Below are 18,658 nucleotides of genomic sequence, written 5' to 3'. Positions count from 1 at the left end.
GCCGTAGACATGAAACTCCTCTTGATCCTATCAACTGTTGGTGGGTTTTCAGAGGGGACTGCAGAGGGCTGGGGGCATCAGGAAAGAGGGGGCTGAGCATGGGTCCCCCAGTTTGGGGGTTGCTGCCCACCCTTGCCCTTTTTGGCACTCCTGCCTCATTTTCTTTTTGGGGGTCCTACATATCTTCATTCAACACATACTTATTAAGTGCTGCTGTGTTCCTGGCACTGTCTTGCTGTTGGGGCCCAGCCGTAAACGGGCTGTCCTCGTGTGGCCCTCAGGGCAGCCCTCAGGACTGTCAGGTGGTGACAGGTGGGTGGAAATGCCGGGAAGGGTGGTCTCAGGAAGGCCACGGAAGCCTCTCTTGATAAGGGGGCCTGAGGAAGGCATGGGAACACTTCAGGCCACAGAAACAGCAAGTGCAAAGTCCCCGAGGTAGCAGTGTGTGACACACAGGAACAAGAGCCAGGAGGCGGGTGCTGGAGCGGAGTGGAGCGGGGGTGTGTGCTGAGGAGGGTGGGGGACACGGCGGGCACGATTCCGGGGTCTTTTACTCTGCGTGAAGTGGAGAGCCGTTGGAAGGTGTTTTTGAGCTCGGGCGACAGGACCTGACTTGAGTAGGGGGTTGGGGGGGGTGTGTGGAGAACCGATGCAGGAAGAGCCAGGGGTGGCGCCCGCCTCTGTCCAGGCCGGGTGGCGGGGCGGGGGGTGTGTGCAGCAGGTGGGCTCCGGGGGAAGTTGGAGCAGCAGGCTTTGCTGGCAGACTATAGACTGCTGTGCCTGGGGAGGGCAGGGCAGGGCAGGGGCGCTTCCCAGGGCTCGGCCTGAGCCCCTGAAGGGCAGGCTGGCCAGACCCGAGTGGGGAAGCGCTGGGGGGGCGGGTCTGGGGGGAAGATCTGCAGCCGGTTTGCACACCGAGGTGGAGGTGCCCCTTCCCACTCTGCAGTGGGGGTGTGGCCCAGGCTGGATCTAGGGCTCTGGGGCTGGAAGGCACCCTGGAGGCAGGGTTGAGGGGTGCAGGGGTTCTGGTGACCCTTTCTTTCCTGCAGTGGCTGGTGGAATGCTGACACACCACTTCCTGGAGCCACCAGCCTGCCCACATCACCCCCCCGCCCGCCCCCATGCGGCTACCCACACCCACATGGTGGCCTGCCTGCCGGCCATCCTCACTCCTTACATGCCTTTAGCATCTGACTGACGCCCGGTCCTGTGGGGGTTCCGGTGCAGATCTGACCTCTGATCCCGAGTCACCTCTGCCTTGGTAAAGCCGCAAGGCTCATGTATTAGTCACCTAGGGTGGCTGTGACAAATACCACAGACTGGGAGCCTTAAGTAACACATGTTTTCTCGCAGTTCTGGGGGCTGGAAGTCTGTGACCAAGGTGTGGCAGGGCTGGTTCCCTCTCCTTGGTGTGTAGGTACATGGCCATTTTCTCCGTGTCTTCCCGGTTGTCCCTCTGTGTGTCTGTGTCCTAACCGCTGATAAGGATGAAGGTATATTAGGCTATCCCGATGACTTTAACTCGATTACCTCTGACGAGACTATCTCCAAATTAGGTCACATGCTGAGGTACTGGGAATTGGACTTCAGTGCGTGGATTTGGGGGTACACTATTTAACCCACAGCAGCTGGAACTAGAGTGGTTCTGGCTGCCCTGAGCTGTCGTCCTGAGCCCCAGCATGCCTGGTTTGTTGGAGGGTGAAGGAGGTGACAAAGCCACACCTCGGTCCCCTTCTCTGTACCAGAACAGCTTTATCCAACAACTAAGACTCTTAGGGGGACCTCGAAGGGGCAGGCAGTGCCTCGGGGCAGGCCACACGCTGCAATCTGATACCACCTGTGGGAACCATGGGGTTCACCATGGTTTGTGGCTCCATTTCTATCAGGACAGAAATGCAAAGCTAGTGATTCTCAGTTGGTGGTGACACTTACGTGTCACAGCCCATGGGGGGTAGTACTGACACCTAGTGGGTAAAGATGAGGCTGCGGCTAAATGTCCCACAGCACCGCCCAGGGACAGCTCTCCTCTCATGACGGGGTGCCAGCTGCTGGGGACAGGCCCCCCACCGCCCACGACGGGGAGCCAGCCGCCAAGGTCGAGGAGCCCTGATCCACGTGACAGTTGTTAATGTCGATTTCATGGAACTTCGAAAAAAAAAAAATTAAGACGCCTGGTAATTTGGTGGAAGGGCATTGGACTGTTTTTCAGATGAGCGCACACACCTCGATCGTGTTACTTATCACACGGGTAGGGATTTTTCTAACATGCGTGTCCTCGCTGTGTGTGTGTCCACTATAAACACCAGAACATGGCAGACACGACCTAAATGCCATCAGTGGAGGATTATTTAGATAAATTTAGATAAAGCTCATCAATACAAGAGACTAGAGCTGTTATTACTAAGTCTGGCCATATAAAATTGCTGATATTCTGGTATTTTTGACCTATAGAAATGGCGATTTTTGTATGGTTCGAGCTAATCATGTGAATGTAGTAGATGTTTGTTAAGCGGAAAAAAGCAAAGCGTGACATGGTCTGTACTGACCAGTGGCACTTTTGTGTTTATAAAGGATGCCCACGCATGTTATGTATGTTTGCATACGTACCAACGTTTCCAGAACTGTCCCAGAGACTGGCAGCAGCAGCGTTTCCAGGGAGGGGCTTGGTCCCTGTTTTTTATCGTGTGCGCATGTTACTTTTACCGTTTACAAAACTTAACCTTGGTCTCTTCTTTTTGGTGATGAAAACCATGCATATTCCTCAAGGGAAATTTTAAGGACAGGTAGAGAGCCACGCTGCTCAAAAGAACCAGTGCTGGCCTTTGGCGACCGCACGGCCTTCTGTGCACCAGCAAACGTTCTGAGGAGCAGGAGCGGGCTGTGGTCCTGCACGCTCCTTACTCGGCACCACTTCCTGCATCTTGTCACTGGCCTGCCGTCCAGTCAGCATCCTGGGGGCGGGCCGTGTGGCCTTGGGCAAGCCCTGAGCTCACTCTGGGCTTCCTTGTCCCTGTTTGAGGTCCGAGGGGGCTTGGCTGCGACGCCGGTCAGTCCTGCCGCCTGCGGAGCACGGCTCACCTGCCTCCTGTCCTCAGGTGTGGAGCGTCTGGCAGTGCGGCCCTCGCTGGAGAGCCTGCTGGCGGCCAGCAGCCACATGCTGAAGGAGGTGCTGGACAGCCCCTTTGTGGACCCGCTCAAGAACCTGCGGCTTCCACGCGAGCTGAACCCCAACAAGAAGTACAGCTGGATGCAGAAGAAGGAGGAGCGGGTGAGGTCTTCTGGGCCGTGTTTCTTGCCTGTGGCCTGGGCAGTGGGGGTGGAGACGGGTCCCCCAGAGATTTCACCTTGCCTGGGGGCGTGGCTGGCGTTGGAGCTGGAGAGGCCTGATCCGAGTCCAGTGTCCACCACTGACTTGCTTTTTGATCCCAGCAAGTCGTTTACCCTTTCGATGCCTCAGTTTACCCGTCCGATCATGTGTCTGGAGCGCATTCCATTGGTGGTGGCCTGATGGGCTGGGAAGAGCACACCTGGCTGCGCCCTTTGCTGCCCGTGGGTCTTGGGCGGGTGGCTTCACTTCTGTGAGCCTTCCCCTGTGACAGATGATACAATAGCCAGCACTGCGTGAGCAGTCGTTACGGGTCCGTTTGGCCTTGATGCAGCCCAGCAGAGTTGGTTTTTCGGTCGCCGTTGTGCAGATGGAGTGTCTGTGTTCTGCCCAAGGCCACAGCTCGTAGGTGGCACAGAGGGATGCGAACTGGGCCCAGGGTCTTCGCCGTGAAGCCTTGCCACGCCTGTCCACATGGGCGCCCGACGAGGCTGGGGGAGCTGGTGGGCGCCGGCGTCCTCACTCCCCGTCTCCTCCCAGATGTACGCCATGAAGTCCTCCTTGGAGAACATGGACGCCGTGGAGCTGGACTTCCGGATGCGGCTGGCAGAGGTCCAGCGGCAGTACAAGGAGAAGCAGCGGGAGCTGCTGAAGCTGCAGAGGCGCCGCGAGTCCGAGTGAGTGGCGCCCCGCCCCGCCCCGGTCGGGCTCTCGTAGGCGCCGGCGCTCAGTAGGTCCGCTGTGGTAGGCCGGCAGAGGCGTGTGTGGCCCCGAGTGACGTGGGTGCCGCGTGTGTCCCTTCTCCGCGCCCCCTCCACCCCCCAGGTTCACAGCCAAGCGTGTGATTCTTTTTAAGGGACAGGCGCGAGGAACCCCATAGAAGCTTGACACGCAGAGGCCCTGGCAGGCCGAGGAAACGGACCCACGCCCTGAGCGCCCTGTCGCCCCCCCGCAAGAGAGGGAAGAGCCGCAACAGTAGCGGAAAGTAAGGCTGGCCCCTCGGTGGGTCGGGGACTGGCACAGAGCTCGGGGAGGAGCGCAGGGCCTGCGTCTGGGCGCTGGCACCTCAAGTCCCTTGGGCTCTGACCCACCGGTGTGGTAGCTCAGGGAGCATGGCGCGCGCTGCCCAGGCTAGGAGGCTGAGCCAGGCGAGTGGCGGAGTGGACAGGCAGACTCGTCCAGCCAGGACTGAGTGGGCGGTGACCCCAGTGAGATTTCTGGGCTGTCGCCCAAGTGCTTCAGCCGTCATCCTGCCACACTTTCTTCCTCCAGGGCCGAGGACTAATTCTCGCTCTTGTCCACACACCTCTTCCTTGTGGAGGGCCCGCTGAGCTCCCAGCCCCGTGGGACGGGCTCCAGCTCATGCCGTCACTTAGTTCCCTCCGAGCTGGACAGTATCCTTCCTGTCCGCCTGACCTGCTGGCTCATTATGCCTGAGCCTGCACTCTGCGACCTAGGGTCACTTCCTTCGTGCACTGTGGGGCAAGCTCCGTGGGTGGCAGCAGAAGCTACGTGTGGCACCTCTGGAATTTTTCTTGAACGCTGGCTGGAATGAGAGCTTTTCCTCCAGGCCGGTGTGGTGGTCCCTGGGTGTGGGAGCAGCACGAGCTGGGTGAGGCCCATCGGAGGAAGGGGCTGGCTCGTCCCCTTGTTCGCAACATCAGGGCAGGTGACACTCGGTGGCCCAGTGCTTGGCTTGAGGAAGTAGAGGCGGCCACGGGGTACCTTCGAAAGGTACAGGAGAGGCCGCGGGTTGGCCCCAGGTCTCCTCAGGAGAATACAGCCCCCAGGGCCCCGGCACGTCTTGTACTCAGCATCTCTGCATGTTCCTGAGTGAGGATGGGGAGAGGAGGAAACCTCTCGACCAGCCGCGGCGGGGCAGGGGGAGAAAGCAGCTCCTAGGGAGCCGCAGAGGCTGGGGCTGGCGCCTGCAGCCTCCCTGGTTAGGAGTGTGGACCCTGGAGGTAGCTGTACTTCCTGCTTTTGAGTTCTAGCTCCAGTCCTGGTTGTGACCTCAGGCTGGGTATAGTACATCAAACAAAGCATGGTTCTGTGACTAAAATGTAAAGCACTAACGAGAAACAAGTCACATAAAGCACCAGGTAAAAGTTAGCTGCTTTTGTGATCACTTGCGAGGGTTTAGCTCAGAGCAGGCAAGAGAAGCCTTAAGTGAGGCCGCATTCCACACAGCTTATTTTTCCAGGGGTACAGGAGACCGGCCAGTGGCTCTTCCTTCACGTAAGGTCTTGATCTTAGTCCCCTACCCTGGAGGACTTGCTTGGCGTTTCCGATCCTTGTTTTTGGCACGCTTTGGTAGAGGGATCCGACCGTGCAGAGCCGTGTGAGTGTGTGTGAAGGAGCACGAGAGAGACAAGGCAGCAGCGGGTACTGCCTCGGAGAAGGCTTTTTTCTTCCCATTTAGCTCTCATTCTGCCTCATTCACAATTAGCCCAGAATCCCAGCACCATAAGTTCACAAGATTCATCTCCCCAGACTCGTCACTCTGTCATCGCTGTCTGTGCTTCCGCATCCAGAGCCCACCCTTCAGGGCCACGAGGGCGTACCCCCAGCTCTTGAATACTGCCTGGCCAGGGTGCTGACCAGCGGTGCCTCTGGTTTCAGGCTGAGCGGCAAGCCCCTGCTGACATCCGATGCCTACGAGCTGGGCGCAGGGATGAGGAAGAGACACAGGGGGTCCGAGGAGGAACACGATGCCCTCATTGGAACAGGGAAAGCCAGGGGGAGGAACCAGCCTTGGGACGAGCAGGAAGGCTCGTCGGACTTCATGAGTCAGGTCAGTATCCCCGGCTTGCCGGTGTGCTGCCGTCTGGGGCGGAAAGTCTGGGGGGTATGTGTCCCTCCCGCTGCAGGTCTGTTGGCCTCGTTGCTGCACAGAAACTGTAGACACGGTCGTCGTAGCGCAAGAGTGATTCCCCTCCAGTCTTCCGTATTGTACAGGGGGAAATTACGGCCCAGAGGAGGTCAGGGAGGTCAGAGACTTACCAAAGTAACACAGCCTCGGGTGGGCCTGAGAATGCCCCCCCCCAACCCCCGTGTGCTCCATGACCCTTTGTCGAAGCCAAGAAAAAAGACTGCAAGTTCTTAACCAGATAATGCGATTACTGTATTGTTTAACGGTGTAATTGTTTAATGAGCAGCTTCACCATTCTGTAGTTCTTTAAAAAACAGGGACCTGATGTCATTGTAATTTCCTCTGTGAATTCTCCAGGCGTAGTGGGGTGAGAGCCAACTCCTTGATTTTTCTTACTTCTGCAGAGCATTGAAATCATCCACTTAAGGCCCGCGTTTCTAAATACTAATGTACCTTGTCACCCGTCCTTGTAAAGCCTCGTGCGTGGGGGCTCTTTTGGTTGATCTGGCCATCAGAGGGGGCTACTCACGTAAGGGAGGCTGGATCCAGGAAGAGGGAGGAGAGACAGTTTGTACATCAGGATCCTTAATACTCTCAAATTGTGAATGATGCTTTTTTGGTGGTTTAAATGACACTTTCCCATCTTTTTTCCTTACGAAACGTTACCCGAATAAAGAAAATAGAAATGAAATGTGCAGATGAGAGGCATTAATGCCTTTGAAAGTGCACATTTCACTTGAACAACAAATGACTGTAGCAGACGAGGGTGCAAGCAGGAATTTAATCTTTGAAATCGCTAATCGTTGTCTGCTTCAGGCATACAAGGCATGCTCCGAGGCATTTTCTTGGCAGCTCCTGCCCATGTAGTTGGATGGGCTGATTTAGGCTGTGTGGCAGTCTTCATCAGCTGCTCTAGGTAGTTGAGATAAGCAGATCAGCTGGGCTATGATCTGGGTATTCAATCTTGGTTCCCTTCCTCCTCCCTTAATCCAGCTGGCTTCTCCTGCTCATTGGCAGCGCTGTTTGCTTAAAGTGCTTCCCCAGGAGGCACCAGATAGCACCGCGGAGAGCCAGAGTGGAAGTGCCAGCACCAGTGACAACTGCAAGCACAGGAACAGCTATTTGCTAAATACTCCATGTGCTTTATCTCGGTTCATCTTCAGAGCAACCTTCTGATGACGCCCATACATAATTATCGCCATTTTACAGAGCGGGAGAATCAAGGCTTAGAGGAGTTAAACAATTTGTCAAAAGCCACCGAGGCAGGGAGATGGACTGGAGTTCTGGTTGGTCAGAGCTTGTGCACTGAGACCCACTATCCCGTTTGGTCAAGTGCGTCTTAACCTGTGATTTCCAACTTCCCCCTTCAGCTCAAGATTAAGAAAAAGAAGATGGCCAGCGACCAGGAGCAGCTGGCAAGTAAGCTGGACAAGGCCCTCTCACTCACAAAGCAGGACAAGTTGAAGTCACCCTTCAAGTTCTCGGACAATTCTGGGGGGAAATCGAAAACGAGCGGGGGCTGTGGCAGGTACTTGACGCCTTATGACAGCCTGCTGGGCAAGGACCGAAAGGCACTGGCCAAAGGCCTCAGCCTGTCTCTGAAAGCCTCCCGAGAAGGTAAACACAAAAGGGCCGCCAAAGCCAGGAAGATGGACGTGGGCTTCAAGGCCAGAGGCCAGCCCAAGTCGGCCCACTCCCCGTTCGCCTCAGAAGTGAGCAGCTACTCCTACAGTAAGTAGCGGACGCCGCGCCGCCTCCAGGCCGCTGCTTCTCCCCTCTCTTCCTCTCCTCTCCTCTATCTCAAGGGTCCCTTTCTTCCTCGGCCCCGGCTCCAGGCAGGAAGTGGGTCCGCCTGGGGCGGAAGTGCCGGCCGGCGCCATGTTGGGCGGGCGGCCGTGATTGGCGGGCGCGGCCGGAAGCGCGCCGGCCGGCTCCTGTGTCTTCCGCGGTTTGACGGAAAGCTGCGGCGCGGGCGCCCGGCGCCGGTTTTCGCGCACGAGGACCGTGAGGACCGTGGAGGGGCTCCTGCGCCCCCTAACCCACCCCGCCCACGGGGGCTTCTGCCCTCAGGCCGATGTCGGCGGGAGCGCCGCTCGGGCAGCATTTCGCTTTACCTTCGTGACAGCCCTCCGGGCGGCTGCCCGTTTTGTCCCCCGGGAGAGCTGCCGAGGCCGGGCGAGGTCGACTGCGCCGGATGGGGCAGTCGGGCCGGGATCAGGCCCGGCCTGTGTGGCTCAGCCGCCCAGGACGCCCACCACCATGGCCGTGGTCTCTGCGCCACCCAGGACGGGCATCGCTGGCCGCCTGTGGCTTTCGAGCCCTGGGAACACAGCTGGCGGGACCGAGACTGAGGTTTATTTCCTTAGCGGGGGCCCGCCGCATCGGAGCTCCTTCCCTGGGGCCTGGGGGGCCGCTTTTCCCGAGCTAGGCAACCTTGGGTCAGCCCCGGCCGGCGCTCTGTGGCCTCGGGTGGCCTGGCTTCCACGGTGTGGCGCATCATAGGTGCTCAGTAAGTATTTGGGGGCAGAACATCTCATGCCCAGAATGGATGAACCCTAAATATGTGGCCTTGCAGGAAGGCCGGGAGGGGCTTCTTGGCTCTCGTACCTGTCAGTGGGGTTTGTTCTGGAAGTCCCAGGCTTGGTTGGGGTGGAGGGTTTTTTCGTTGTCGACTGCCTGGATCTGTGCGTCCGGGCTTCTGATCCGCCTGATTTGTTGGGAGGAGGTGGAGTTTCCATGTCAAGTGCAAAAAAAGGACACATTTGTTTTCCTAAGGAAGAAAAATAAAGTTTTTATGGACTTGGGAGTTAAGGTCACCCGCCTCACAGGGCCGATGTTGGTAAAAGGCTAGATGTGGCATCTTGCACAAGGTTAAGCTGCTGTCGTTTTTTTTTTTTTTTTAAATGTATATTTGGTTGCCTAAGATTAGTAGGTCTCCAGGGCTGATTTTCAGATGAGTGTGGGGCAGACAGCTCCTTTGTGCTGAGGACATGCATAAATGCCATAGTTTCTGTGGTCCTTCAGCTTGGATGGGTTGATCTGAACAGCACTGCCCAGGCCCCTGGCCACTGTGGGCCTAAGCAGTAGAGAGCTCCACACTCAGAGATTCGTAACTCCGGAGGAGGAGGAAAGGGCTTTCTCCTGCTCTGTCTCTGTCCGGTTTGAAGGAGACCAGGGGTGGCCAATGGATGTGTCCCGGCTGGTTGCTGGAAGACTCCCCCACGTTCCCCACTTCCAGGTGGATGTGGATGGGGTATCTAGAGGCCAGAAGTAAGCCAGGCCCCTGAGGTCTTCGGTGTGCTCCGAGTGGTGAGTCCACTGTAGCACATGTGTGCTCATGAGCAAAGCCAGGTTCAAGGTGCCAGTCTAACTCTGTAACGCTCTCCTCTAAAGCACCACAGTTCAGGTGAGGGAAATGGGTTCACATTGCAACAAAGAGGTCAGAGGCTGTCTCTAGCTGCTAGCTGTGAAGAGAGATCCTCTCTTATTTTTTTACGTTGGCTTTCCGGCAGTTCTAGGTAAATGAGAGTGTGCAGTCGCAGAGAGGTCAGAGGTGTTCTCCAGCAGAGTGTTGCCGTACTAGCAGAAAGTGGGAAGTAAAAACACTGTCTTCTTGCTTTTTAAGTTTGGGTCGAAGGGGTTGGGTGGCATGCCTGGTGGGGCTGCCCTTCTACCCAGAATTGCCAGGCCATCCTGCAGTTGGGTTCTCGGTGGGAGTGGAAAGCGGAGATGTTGGAGGAGGCAGCCGGAGGACCCCCCCACCCGCCCGCCCCGCCCCACACGCACATGTAGTTTCTCCTGGACTTGGAGACAGTGGGCATTGTCAGAGCTGTGGCCACGTTCTTTAATGCCCGTCGTGTTCCACGTGGATTTTACCAGATCGGGGGGTTGCAGTCTTCGGTCGTGGAGCCCTTTCGTGTAGTGAAATGTTGCTAGCGATCTCCATATGTAAAGCGGATCCAAACGATGTATATTTGGGGTGGGCGGGAAGAGGTCAGAGTTGTGCCAACTTGTCAGTCCCCCTCCCCAAAGCTGGGCAGTCCTCGATCCTCCCCCAGGAAAGCTTGAGAGCCGTGGCCTCACCCGGGTAGTGAGGCCGAGACCTGGGTGGGAAGCATGCTGGCCCCCCTGCTCTCTGATAGGAGAACACGAAGGCGGGGGAGCCCCCGGTCCCGACATCTCTGCCAGCTTCCTCGGTGCAACTCCGCTGCTGTGGTCTTTCTAAGCTGCGTGTGTGACGTAGCTGAGTGTGGGTTTGGGAGGAGGTGCGCACACTTGGGCCTGCGCCTGCCGGCTCAGCATACTCCTGGGAGCTAGTATTTTGGAGAGAAGAGCTTCACCTGAGCTCTTCCCCCTGGGAAGAGGAACCCCTGGGCCAGGGTGCAGTCCTGTGGGACAGACGGGGCCCAGTGGTGACCTGCATGACCAGGGAGAGAGCTTCCTGGGAGCAGGGATCCCAGCCACCCCAGGGCCTGGAAGGGCTGTTTGCCGAGGTGACGGTGTGGTGGGCGATGCTGGCAGCGGCCGGCTGGGACGGGGCCGGGTCCAAGGCCAGGAAGGAGGAGCCAGGTGCAGGCTGTGTCCTGCAGGCCGCCAGGTAAGAAGAGGTCAGAGGCCGGGCCTGGAGGATGAGGTGTGACACAGCTTGCTCATGGCCACAGGCATTTGGAGCTATCTGTTCTGGCACGTACCCGGGTGTTGTCACAACCACTAAGTAACGGAAGACAGACACCGGCCCCCGCCCGCTCTGTGACTTAACGCTGTTAACAACTTTGACCGCAGATACGGACTCGGAGGAGGACTTCCTGAAGGACGAGTGGTCCGCCCAAGGCCCCTCCGGCTCCAGACTGGCGTCTCCCGTCCTGTGTGGCATGGTGGCAAAGAGCAGCAAGCCGGCCGGGGGCCCCAAGCTGACCAAGAGGGGTCTGGCGGCTGCCCGGACTCTGAAACCCAAGCCGGCCGCCGGCGGGAAGCAGCCATTTTGTTTGCTGCTTCAAGAGGTCGAGGCGCGTTCCTCCTTCAGCGACTCTTCGGACGACTCGTTTGACCAAGGTTACTAGCTCCACACACACACTACCTTCCAGGTTTCAGAGCGAGAGAGTGAGTGAGCGCGAGCGATGGCGCCGCGGGCGCCGTCTGGGTTCTGGCAGCGTAGCCTGCCGTATCTGCCCCTTTTTTTGGGTTTCGTTTGTACCTGCATCGTGCTAATACCGCGGCCAGCTCCTTTGGAGCTTTTATACAGACTGATTTTAGTCTCCACCTGCCCCCACCGCCCCCTCCGCCCCCACCCCTCTTCTCGCAGCCTCTGCCCCCCAGACCGCAGGCCGGGGTGGGGGTCTCGGCAGGGGCCTCCCGAGGGACGTTTTGTAAATGGAATTCTGTCGTGTGGGCGTGTGACTTGATGTTTGTACCGCGATTTTGGTAATACCAAGCTTTATTAAACAGACCGAGTTCATTTTTAACTAAACCCGTGTGCCTTGTCTCTCTTGCTGTGTCTGACTAGACCATCAGGTGGCCGCTTCCCTCATTTTGCTCCTTTCCCCCCCTCCCCCCCACCCCCACCCCAGAAGGGGTAGAGATGGGATAATGCGTTTGCTCCTTTTCTCTATTATTCAAATATCCCTGGGAGCTGTTGGCATGCATTTCATTTTTCAGGTTTAAAGTCAACTGCTTTCACCTCCAGCATCTGTTTTGTTTTTTTTTTTAGCTGCCTGTTTGTCTTTTATTTTCTTATAGCTTTATTTCTGTGCAACAGCGCTTTAAGAGTATTTACAAACACGTGTTTTCCAACACATTCTGTTTTGAAGGGAGTGTAGGCAGTGCAAGGTTAAGCCCATTTGCCCTCCCCGATTCGGTTGCGAAGTTTGCGAGTGTGGGGCTTCGTTGCCGAGTCGCATGGCAGAAGAAGCCCAGTGCTTTGGAGAGAGCACTGGCCTGCGAGTCCACTCGGCCCTAGGCCTCATTCGCCTCACTTATAAGAAGAGGGTCAGATTTAGTGACCCCGGCCAGCTCCATGTAGGGCAGCCAGCAGATCCTAAAACGTTCCTTGTCCTGGTTGAGGACCTGCTTCAGGATAGATCCCCTTCAGGAGCCCCAGAACCAGGCCCTGGTGCACCCTGAGTGAGGCCCAGGCATGGCGGGGTCGCCTGGACCGGAGCGATGCCCCGATTCCAGCCTTGCTCTCACGTTTCTAGCCTGCCTGCTCCCTCCCACACCTCCCCTCCTGATGGCCAAGATCCATTCTGGGCGACTAGGAGATGGCACGGCAGAGAGCCAGGTGCCCGTGGGGCTCACTGTCTCCAGGGCAGCTTGCCAGCCAGCCTGGTTTCTCGAGGCCTCCCGCATCCTGGGCCTTCCAAGACCAGTCTGGCTGGTTTGCTGTCCTTCCCCTCCCCGGGGCTGGACCTCCATGCCTCCTCTCCCTTCCGCTTTTCCCCACTTCCTCTTAAAGCCAGGGTTTCCGCTTCCAAATTTTGGGGCTCTCCTGCCTCAGCTCAGACTGCATAGAGAAGCAGGCAGTCCCCCAAATCTAGCAAGGGGCCATCTGCCCTAGAGTAGGCAGAGGGAGCCGGGAACCCTCAGACCAAGGCCGGATGCAGCAGTGGACAGGGCCCAGATAGGGAGAGGGTGGGGCTGACAGGAGGGTCCCCCACTATACACAGCGTTGGTCAGGTCTCGAAAGGGATATTTGGGTAATAGGGCCTTACTGACATCTGATACTAAAACACCTAATCAGCTTGGCTTTTCTAGTGTGTCTGCTTTCTCCTCCCAGCAGCTTGACCATACCTTCACCCTTGACCCCTACCCATGATGCTTTGAATGTCTGTTTTGGTCTCTTGCATTTGCTCTCACGCTGCACTTGGACGCAAAGCGAAGGCTGGGAGTAGGGCAGACGGCGCGGCGGGTCACTGAGCTGGGGTGGAGCCTGGCTCGTTGGTCCGTAGGTAGGCACCCCCTTTTCTCTGTGTCCCCCCTGCACCTCCCCTCCCCGGGGCTGCCCCCATCGGCTGTGGCAGCAGCGGGTCGCTTTGGCATTTATATTTATTGATCAAGTTTTGGAAAACCAAACCAAGTAACACCAACCAAACCCACGTTCAGAGCCAAGAGTTATTTATTTTTTTTTAATAATAAAAAAGTTCCTCTGCATTTCCTCAGGTTTCTTTGTTGGGACTTTTTCTCTCCCTGCCCTTGGCAAGCTCTGTTGCCTCAGGTGTGGACAACTCCAGAAAGGCTTTCTTGGTTGTCAGACCCCCCTGCCCCCCTGCCGTGCGGACCCCGGCCTGGGAGGCAGCCAGGGCGGGCTCGTCAGGCCTGGAGCGAGAGGCGGGAGGGTCCTGGGAGACCAAGACAACCCGTGGCTCCGTTTCGTGGCAGGCACACCCTTGTGATGGCTTTTGTCTTCACTCTTCCACCTCAGGGTGCTGGCACGAGGCTGCGGCTGGCTTTCTGGGGTCTGATGCAGACATTCCGACATCCGGAACCCAGAGCCAGCCCTCCCCCATGGACCGAACCGTCCTGGGTCGGGGAGTTCTGGAAGTCTCCACACCTGAGTGGCCCCGGGAAGGCTATCTCTAGAAGGGAAAGCTGGCCGCACGTCCAACCCCGTGCCCCCACCCCAGCCAGCCCCCGCCCGCCACCCTGCTCAAATTGGCCGGCCCCAGGGGGCCTGATGTAGGGGACCCAGGCGCTGCCGAAAGTCTGCCTACACTTAGCCTGCTTTGCTGCTGTGGCCCACTGGGGCGGAGACAGACCGTGTGACGTCCGCAATGTGAATGGACCGCAAGTGTGCACTGCCTGCCGCCTGCCTGCCCTGCTGGCCTCCATCCCGCTTCATCCATCCTCCGGGCGCTGGGCCTCCCCTTCTCTCCCCTCTGCACCCCCTCTCTCCGTCTCCTTCCTCTCTCAACTCCCTTTAGAGACTCCTTAAGCTCACACCCCTGCTTCCCTTGCCGAGGGGTCACTCAAAAAACACCGGGCTCCCTCCAATAAGTGGGTGCGCAGAAAGCCTCTGCCGTCGTCAGCACCCGGGGCCGCCACTTTCGGCCGGTGGTTGCAGGCGGCTTGGAGCGTTGTCGGGAGAACGTGGAGTTGGCCATTTGTCTCACCCCTCTCAACCCCAAACTCAGACCGTCCCCACCCCAGACACCTTATTCCCCTCCAGCCATACCTGATCTTCATGCTCTCAGCGCTCTGGGCAGACAGGCACCTTTGGGCAGGTGTCCCTTCGGGGCTCCTTGGCCGTGGGTCTCACAGACAGACTCAGCCCCTGACGCGCTCTCACCTGCCCACCCGTCCTAGTGGGTGTAGCTGGCCGCCTCCCGGGGAAGGTCAGAGCGAGCCTGGACCTCTAGACTGACTCTCTTGGTGGACGTGTGGGAGCATCGTCCTCCCTGCTCCGCCCGCCTGCCCCGCGGCCCGCCCCACCTTCGTCACGGTGGCCGGAGTGGCAGGGTCAGGTCCTGGAGCGAGGCACGTCTTAGTTATCGGCTGGAGAGAGAGGCGGGGCTTCCTTAGCGTCGTCTTTCCACTAGACCACGGACCACAGGACAGACAGCCAGCCCCAGGATGGAGGCCCGCTCTGCCACGTGAGCTCTTGAGCCCCAGGGCCTGGGTCTCTTGGTGCAGAGTGGGCCGTCCTTCCCTGTTCCTCGTGGGTCCAGAGGCGTAGCTAGCGTGTGGCTTTCTCAGTGGTGGGGACAGCAGTTTTCTTAGGACAGGGTGGTTCTGTGTGCATCTGATCCCCTGAGCCGCTCGCACAGTGCTCTTTCTTGCATGTGTGTTCCTGTTTGCGTCACTGCCTTAGCTAGGCCACAGGTGAGAAAATAGGGCTCTGAGAGGGCCGGGGACTTGCCCCAGAGGCCCCAGGGTAGGGCCATCAATGGGAGCCAGCTTCGGATCCCAGAGACAACTCAGGGCTTTAACCGTGGCTGTCCCCTACCCCCCAAGAAGAGACCAGACTCCACCTTCTGCCGCCAGCCTCCAGGCCTCCAGCTGCCAAAAGCGCCCCCCAGGCGCCTGTGCCCGGAACCCCAGCCTGAGCCCCCAGGCCCTCTCCTGCCCCCCGCTTCCTCCCTTCCCTCGGCCTCCTCTTTCTCTCCCCCGCCTCCTTCCTCAGTCTTCATGTTGTACGTCGGGGCGTGTGTGTGCGCGTGCGACCGTGGAGAGAGCTGTCTCCAGTCCTTGTCCGTGTGTCCCTTCCCCACAGCACAGGTGCATGTCGGTGTTCCCCTGACAGAAACCCACTCTGATTCCCCAAGCCGCTGCCCACCTCTGGGCTGTCCAGGATGCCCACGGCTTGGGCTCGCTTTGATGGGGACACTGGGCCATCGGGGGGACTCGTGGGCTGGTTCTGGATCCACCCCCAGCTGGTGAGGAGTGAGGAGCTAGGCTGGCGCTCCGGCTGAGTGGGGGTGGTGGGGCCGCGCACGCCCCGGCCAGGCCTCTGACTCGCCCCCTGTTTTCTGCACGCCAGATGAGAGCTCCGAGGAGGACGAGGACGACGAGCTGGAAGAGGAGCAGGGCGAGGCCGACGGCGGCTATAGGCTGGGGTCCCGGGAGCGGGCCCTGTCGCCAGGCCTGGAGGAGAGTGGGCTGGGCCTGCTGGCCCGCTTTGCAGCCAGTGCCCTCCCCAGCCCCACCGTGGGGCCGTCCCTGTCGGTGGTGCAGCTGGAGGCCAAGCAGAAGGCCCGGAAGAAGGAGGAACGGCAGAGCCTGATGGGTAAGTACTGGCCGATGTGCTGCTGGGGGCGGTGGTCTCGCTGCTCCATCCTGAGCAGAGGGCTGGTGATGAGGCCCTGGCCTGCTGTTCCCGAGGAGGGGTCTCTAAGGCTCTGCAGAGTGACCTTCAAACACACGTGGCCTGACCCACCCCCCTCAGGTGCCCGCGGCCGGGCAGCTCTGGGAAGCAGAGAGGTCTTAGATCTGCACCTTGGGGGCTGTGGGAGTCCAAGGGAGGCCACTCCAGGTTGGCGACGCCCAGGCTGACCCGTGAGAGACGTGGTAGCTGGGCAGGCACACGCAGAAGTTAGGGGTGCAGGCAGAAGGAGGAGGTCACGCAGAGCACGCAGCGGGCGGCCGGGTCCTGTGTCGCTCCGTTAGCTGGCCTTTCCCTCCCGCTTTCCACGGCTTGGCTCACCTGTCGGCAGTCAGTACTGTTACACTCTGGACGTACATCATGTATTCGTCCATTCACCTGCTGAGCGACACCAAGGACATCTTGGTGACGTCCCAGTTTTGGTAATTATGAATAAAGGCTCTATAAACATCTGTGTGCAGATTTTGTGTGGATATAAGTATTCAACCTTGGGAAAATACCAAGGACTGTGGTTGCTGGATCGCGTGGTGAGTGTTTAGTTTTGTGAGAAACGGCCGAATTGTCTCCCGGAGTCGTACCATTTTGCATTCCCGTTGCTCCACGTCCCCGCCAGCACGTGGTGTTACTGTTTTGGGTTTTAGCCACTCCAATAGGTGTGTTCGTGGTATTATGTTGTTGTAATTTGCATTTCCCTGATGACACACAGCGTGGAACATCTTTTCATATGCTTAATTGCCATGTTCCCTGAAGTGTCTGTTAAGGTTTTTGGCCCTTTTTTTTAATTGGGTTATTTGTTTTCTCAACGCTGAGTTTAAAGAGTTCTTTATCCATTTTGGATATCAGTCCTTTATCAGATGTGTCTTTTGAAAATATTTTCTCTCATCTATAGTTTCTCTTTGCATTCTCTCGACGGTGTCTTTTGCAGAGCTTAAATTTTTAATTTTAATGAAGTCCCGTTTATCAGTTCTTTCTTTCATGGACTGTGCTTTTGGTGTCGTATCTAAAATTTCTCTGCCAAACCCAAGGTCATTTAGATTTTCTCCTCTGTTATTTTCTAGAATTTTTGTAGTTTGGCGTTTTACATTTAGGCCCGTGATCCATTTTGAGTTAAAATTTTTGAGAAGGGCGTAAGGTCTGTGTCTAAGTTCTTGTTTTATTTTGAATGTCCAGTTGGTGCAGCCCCGTTTGTTGAAAACTGTCTCTGCTGCATTGTGCGGCCTTGGCTTCGTCAGCGATCACTTGGCTGTGTTTACGGGGGTCCGTTTCCGGGTCCTCTGTTCCGTTCCATCGATCTGCTTGTCTGTCCTTCGGCCAGTGCCGCACTGTCCTGATCACGGTAGCTTTACAGTGAGTCTTGAAGGCAGGCGGTGTTAGTCTCCGACTTGTTGCTCTCCTTCAGTATCGCATTGGCTGTTCTGGGTCTTTTGCCTCCTCTCCACATCCGCTTAGAAGTAGTATGTCGATAGCCACAGAGTAACTTGCTGAGATTTTGTTGGGGATCGCGTCGAATCTACAAAGCGAGATGGGGAGAACTGCCGTCTCGACAGCATCGCGTCTTCCCGTCCACCGACCTGGAGTGTCGTCTTTCCTTCTCTGTGTCTTTTGAGGTGTTCGTGTGCGTTTTGTCCCGTTTTATCCCTTTAATGTAGTGTAGTCCGTTGACGGTCTTCGGTACGTTGAACCAACCTTGCATTCCTGGGGTCAATCCCACTTGGTCACGATGCGTAATATTTTATGTTTCTGGATTATATTCACATATGTTTGTAATTGTTATATGTCTTCCTGATAGATTGACCGTTTTATCATTCCAAAATGTCCTTTTTTGTCTCCAATAACAATTTTTGTCTTAAAGTCTGTTTTGTCCAATGTTAACATAGCCACTCCAGCTCTCTTGGTTATTATTTGGATGGTATATATTCTCCGCAGAGATTGACTTTCAGTCTCTTTGTGTTGTACCCTTTTGTTTTTTATATTTTTCGTCTATATTTTTGTTCCTCTGTTCCTCCTTTACTGCCTTATTTTTTTTGGCGGGGGGAGGTAGGAGCACAGGATGCTGGGTGGGAGGGAGGATGTGGGTCCCACTCCTTTCTTTGGTGCTGTGTGGCAGTGAGGCCTCAGCAAATCCTTCTCCCTCTGGGCTTCGTGCTTGTCCCCCCACCTCTCGCCCCCAGTGCCCTCACAGAGACCCTTCCTCTGGCCCAGGCACTGCTTCTGCCGCCCCATTGGTCTGATAAGTATTTCTCCTCTGACTCAGCCTTACCCCGGTAGCTCCAGGCTCCCCTCCTCCAAGCCTGTGTCCGTTCCCCATCACTGCCCTGACCACTCTCCAGAGCCCCTCCGGACACAGTGCCCTGCAGTGTCTTCTGTGCATCTGGGTTCTCTGGCGGTTTTCTGCAGGGGCCTGTCAACAGGTGGGATCTCATTCCCTCCAGTAAACTCCGCAGCCTGTTTTATGGCCCACACTCTCTAATCAGCCATGAAAGCCCCCAGCTGCCTCCCTGTGCAGTGGGAAGTCTGTTAACAAAAGATTAATTAATGGGATCCTTAAGCTTTGCCAAGGGGCTCATTCCCATGGAGCGTGCCCCCCCCACCCCTTACCACGGCTGCATCTGTTGGGGCCTGGCCTCCCACAGGGGCCCCAGTGGGC

General features: G+C 57.2%; 1 protein-coding gene across 1 annotated transcript in view; it reads left to right on the top strand.

Moving 5' to 3' along the window:
• The window catches only part of TNRC18 (trinucleotide repeat containing 18), a 90,596-nt gene that overhangs the window by 41,320 nt on the left and 30,618 nt on the right, over nt 1-18,658 (top strand). Inside the window, exons 13-19 of the mRNA XM_023532763.1 lie at nt 3,096-3,268; nt 3,866-4,002; nt 4,182-4,310; nt 5,948-6,119; nt 7,568-7,928; nt 10,980-11,249; nt 15,670-15,915. Of these exons, the coding sequence (XP_023388531.1) occupies nt 3,096-3,268; nt 3,866-4,002; nt 4,182-4,310; nt 5,948-6,119; nt 7,568-7,928; nt 10,980-11,249; nt 15,670-15,915 (1,488 nt within the window). The remainder of the gene's footprint in view (nt 1-3,095; nt 3,269-3,865; nt 4,003-4,181; nt 4,311-5,947; nt 6,120-7,567; nt 7,929-10,979; nt 11,250-15,669; nt 15,916-18,658) is intronic.

This window comes from Pteropus vampyrus, unplaced genomic scaffold, assembly GCF_000151845.1.
Source record: "Pteropus vampyrus isolate Shadow unplaced genomic scaffold, Pvam_2.0 Scaffold90, whole genome shotgun sequence".
Classification (NCBI taxonomy): domain Eukaryota; kingdom Metazoa; phylum Chordata; class Mammalia; order Chiroptera; family Pteropodidae; genus Pteropus; species Pteropus vampyrus.
This window is presented reverse-complemented; position numbering and strand designations above follow the sequence as displayed.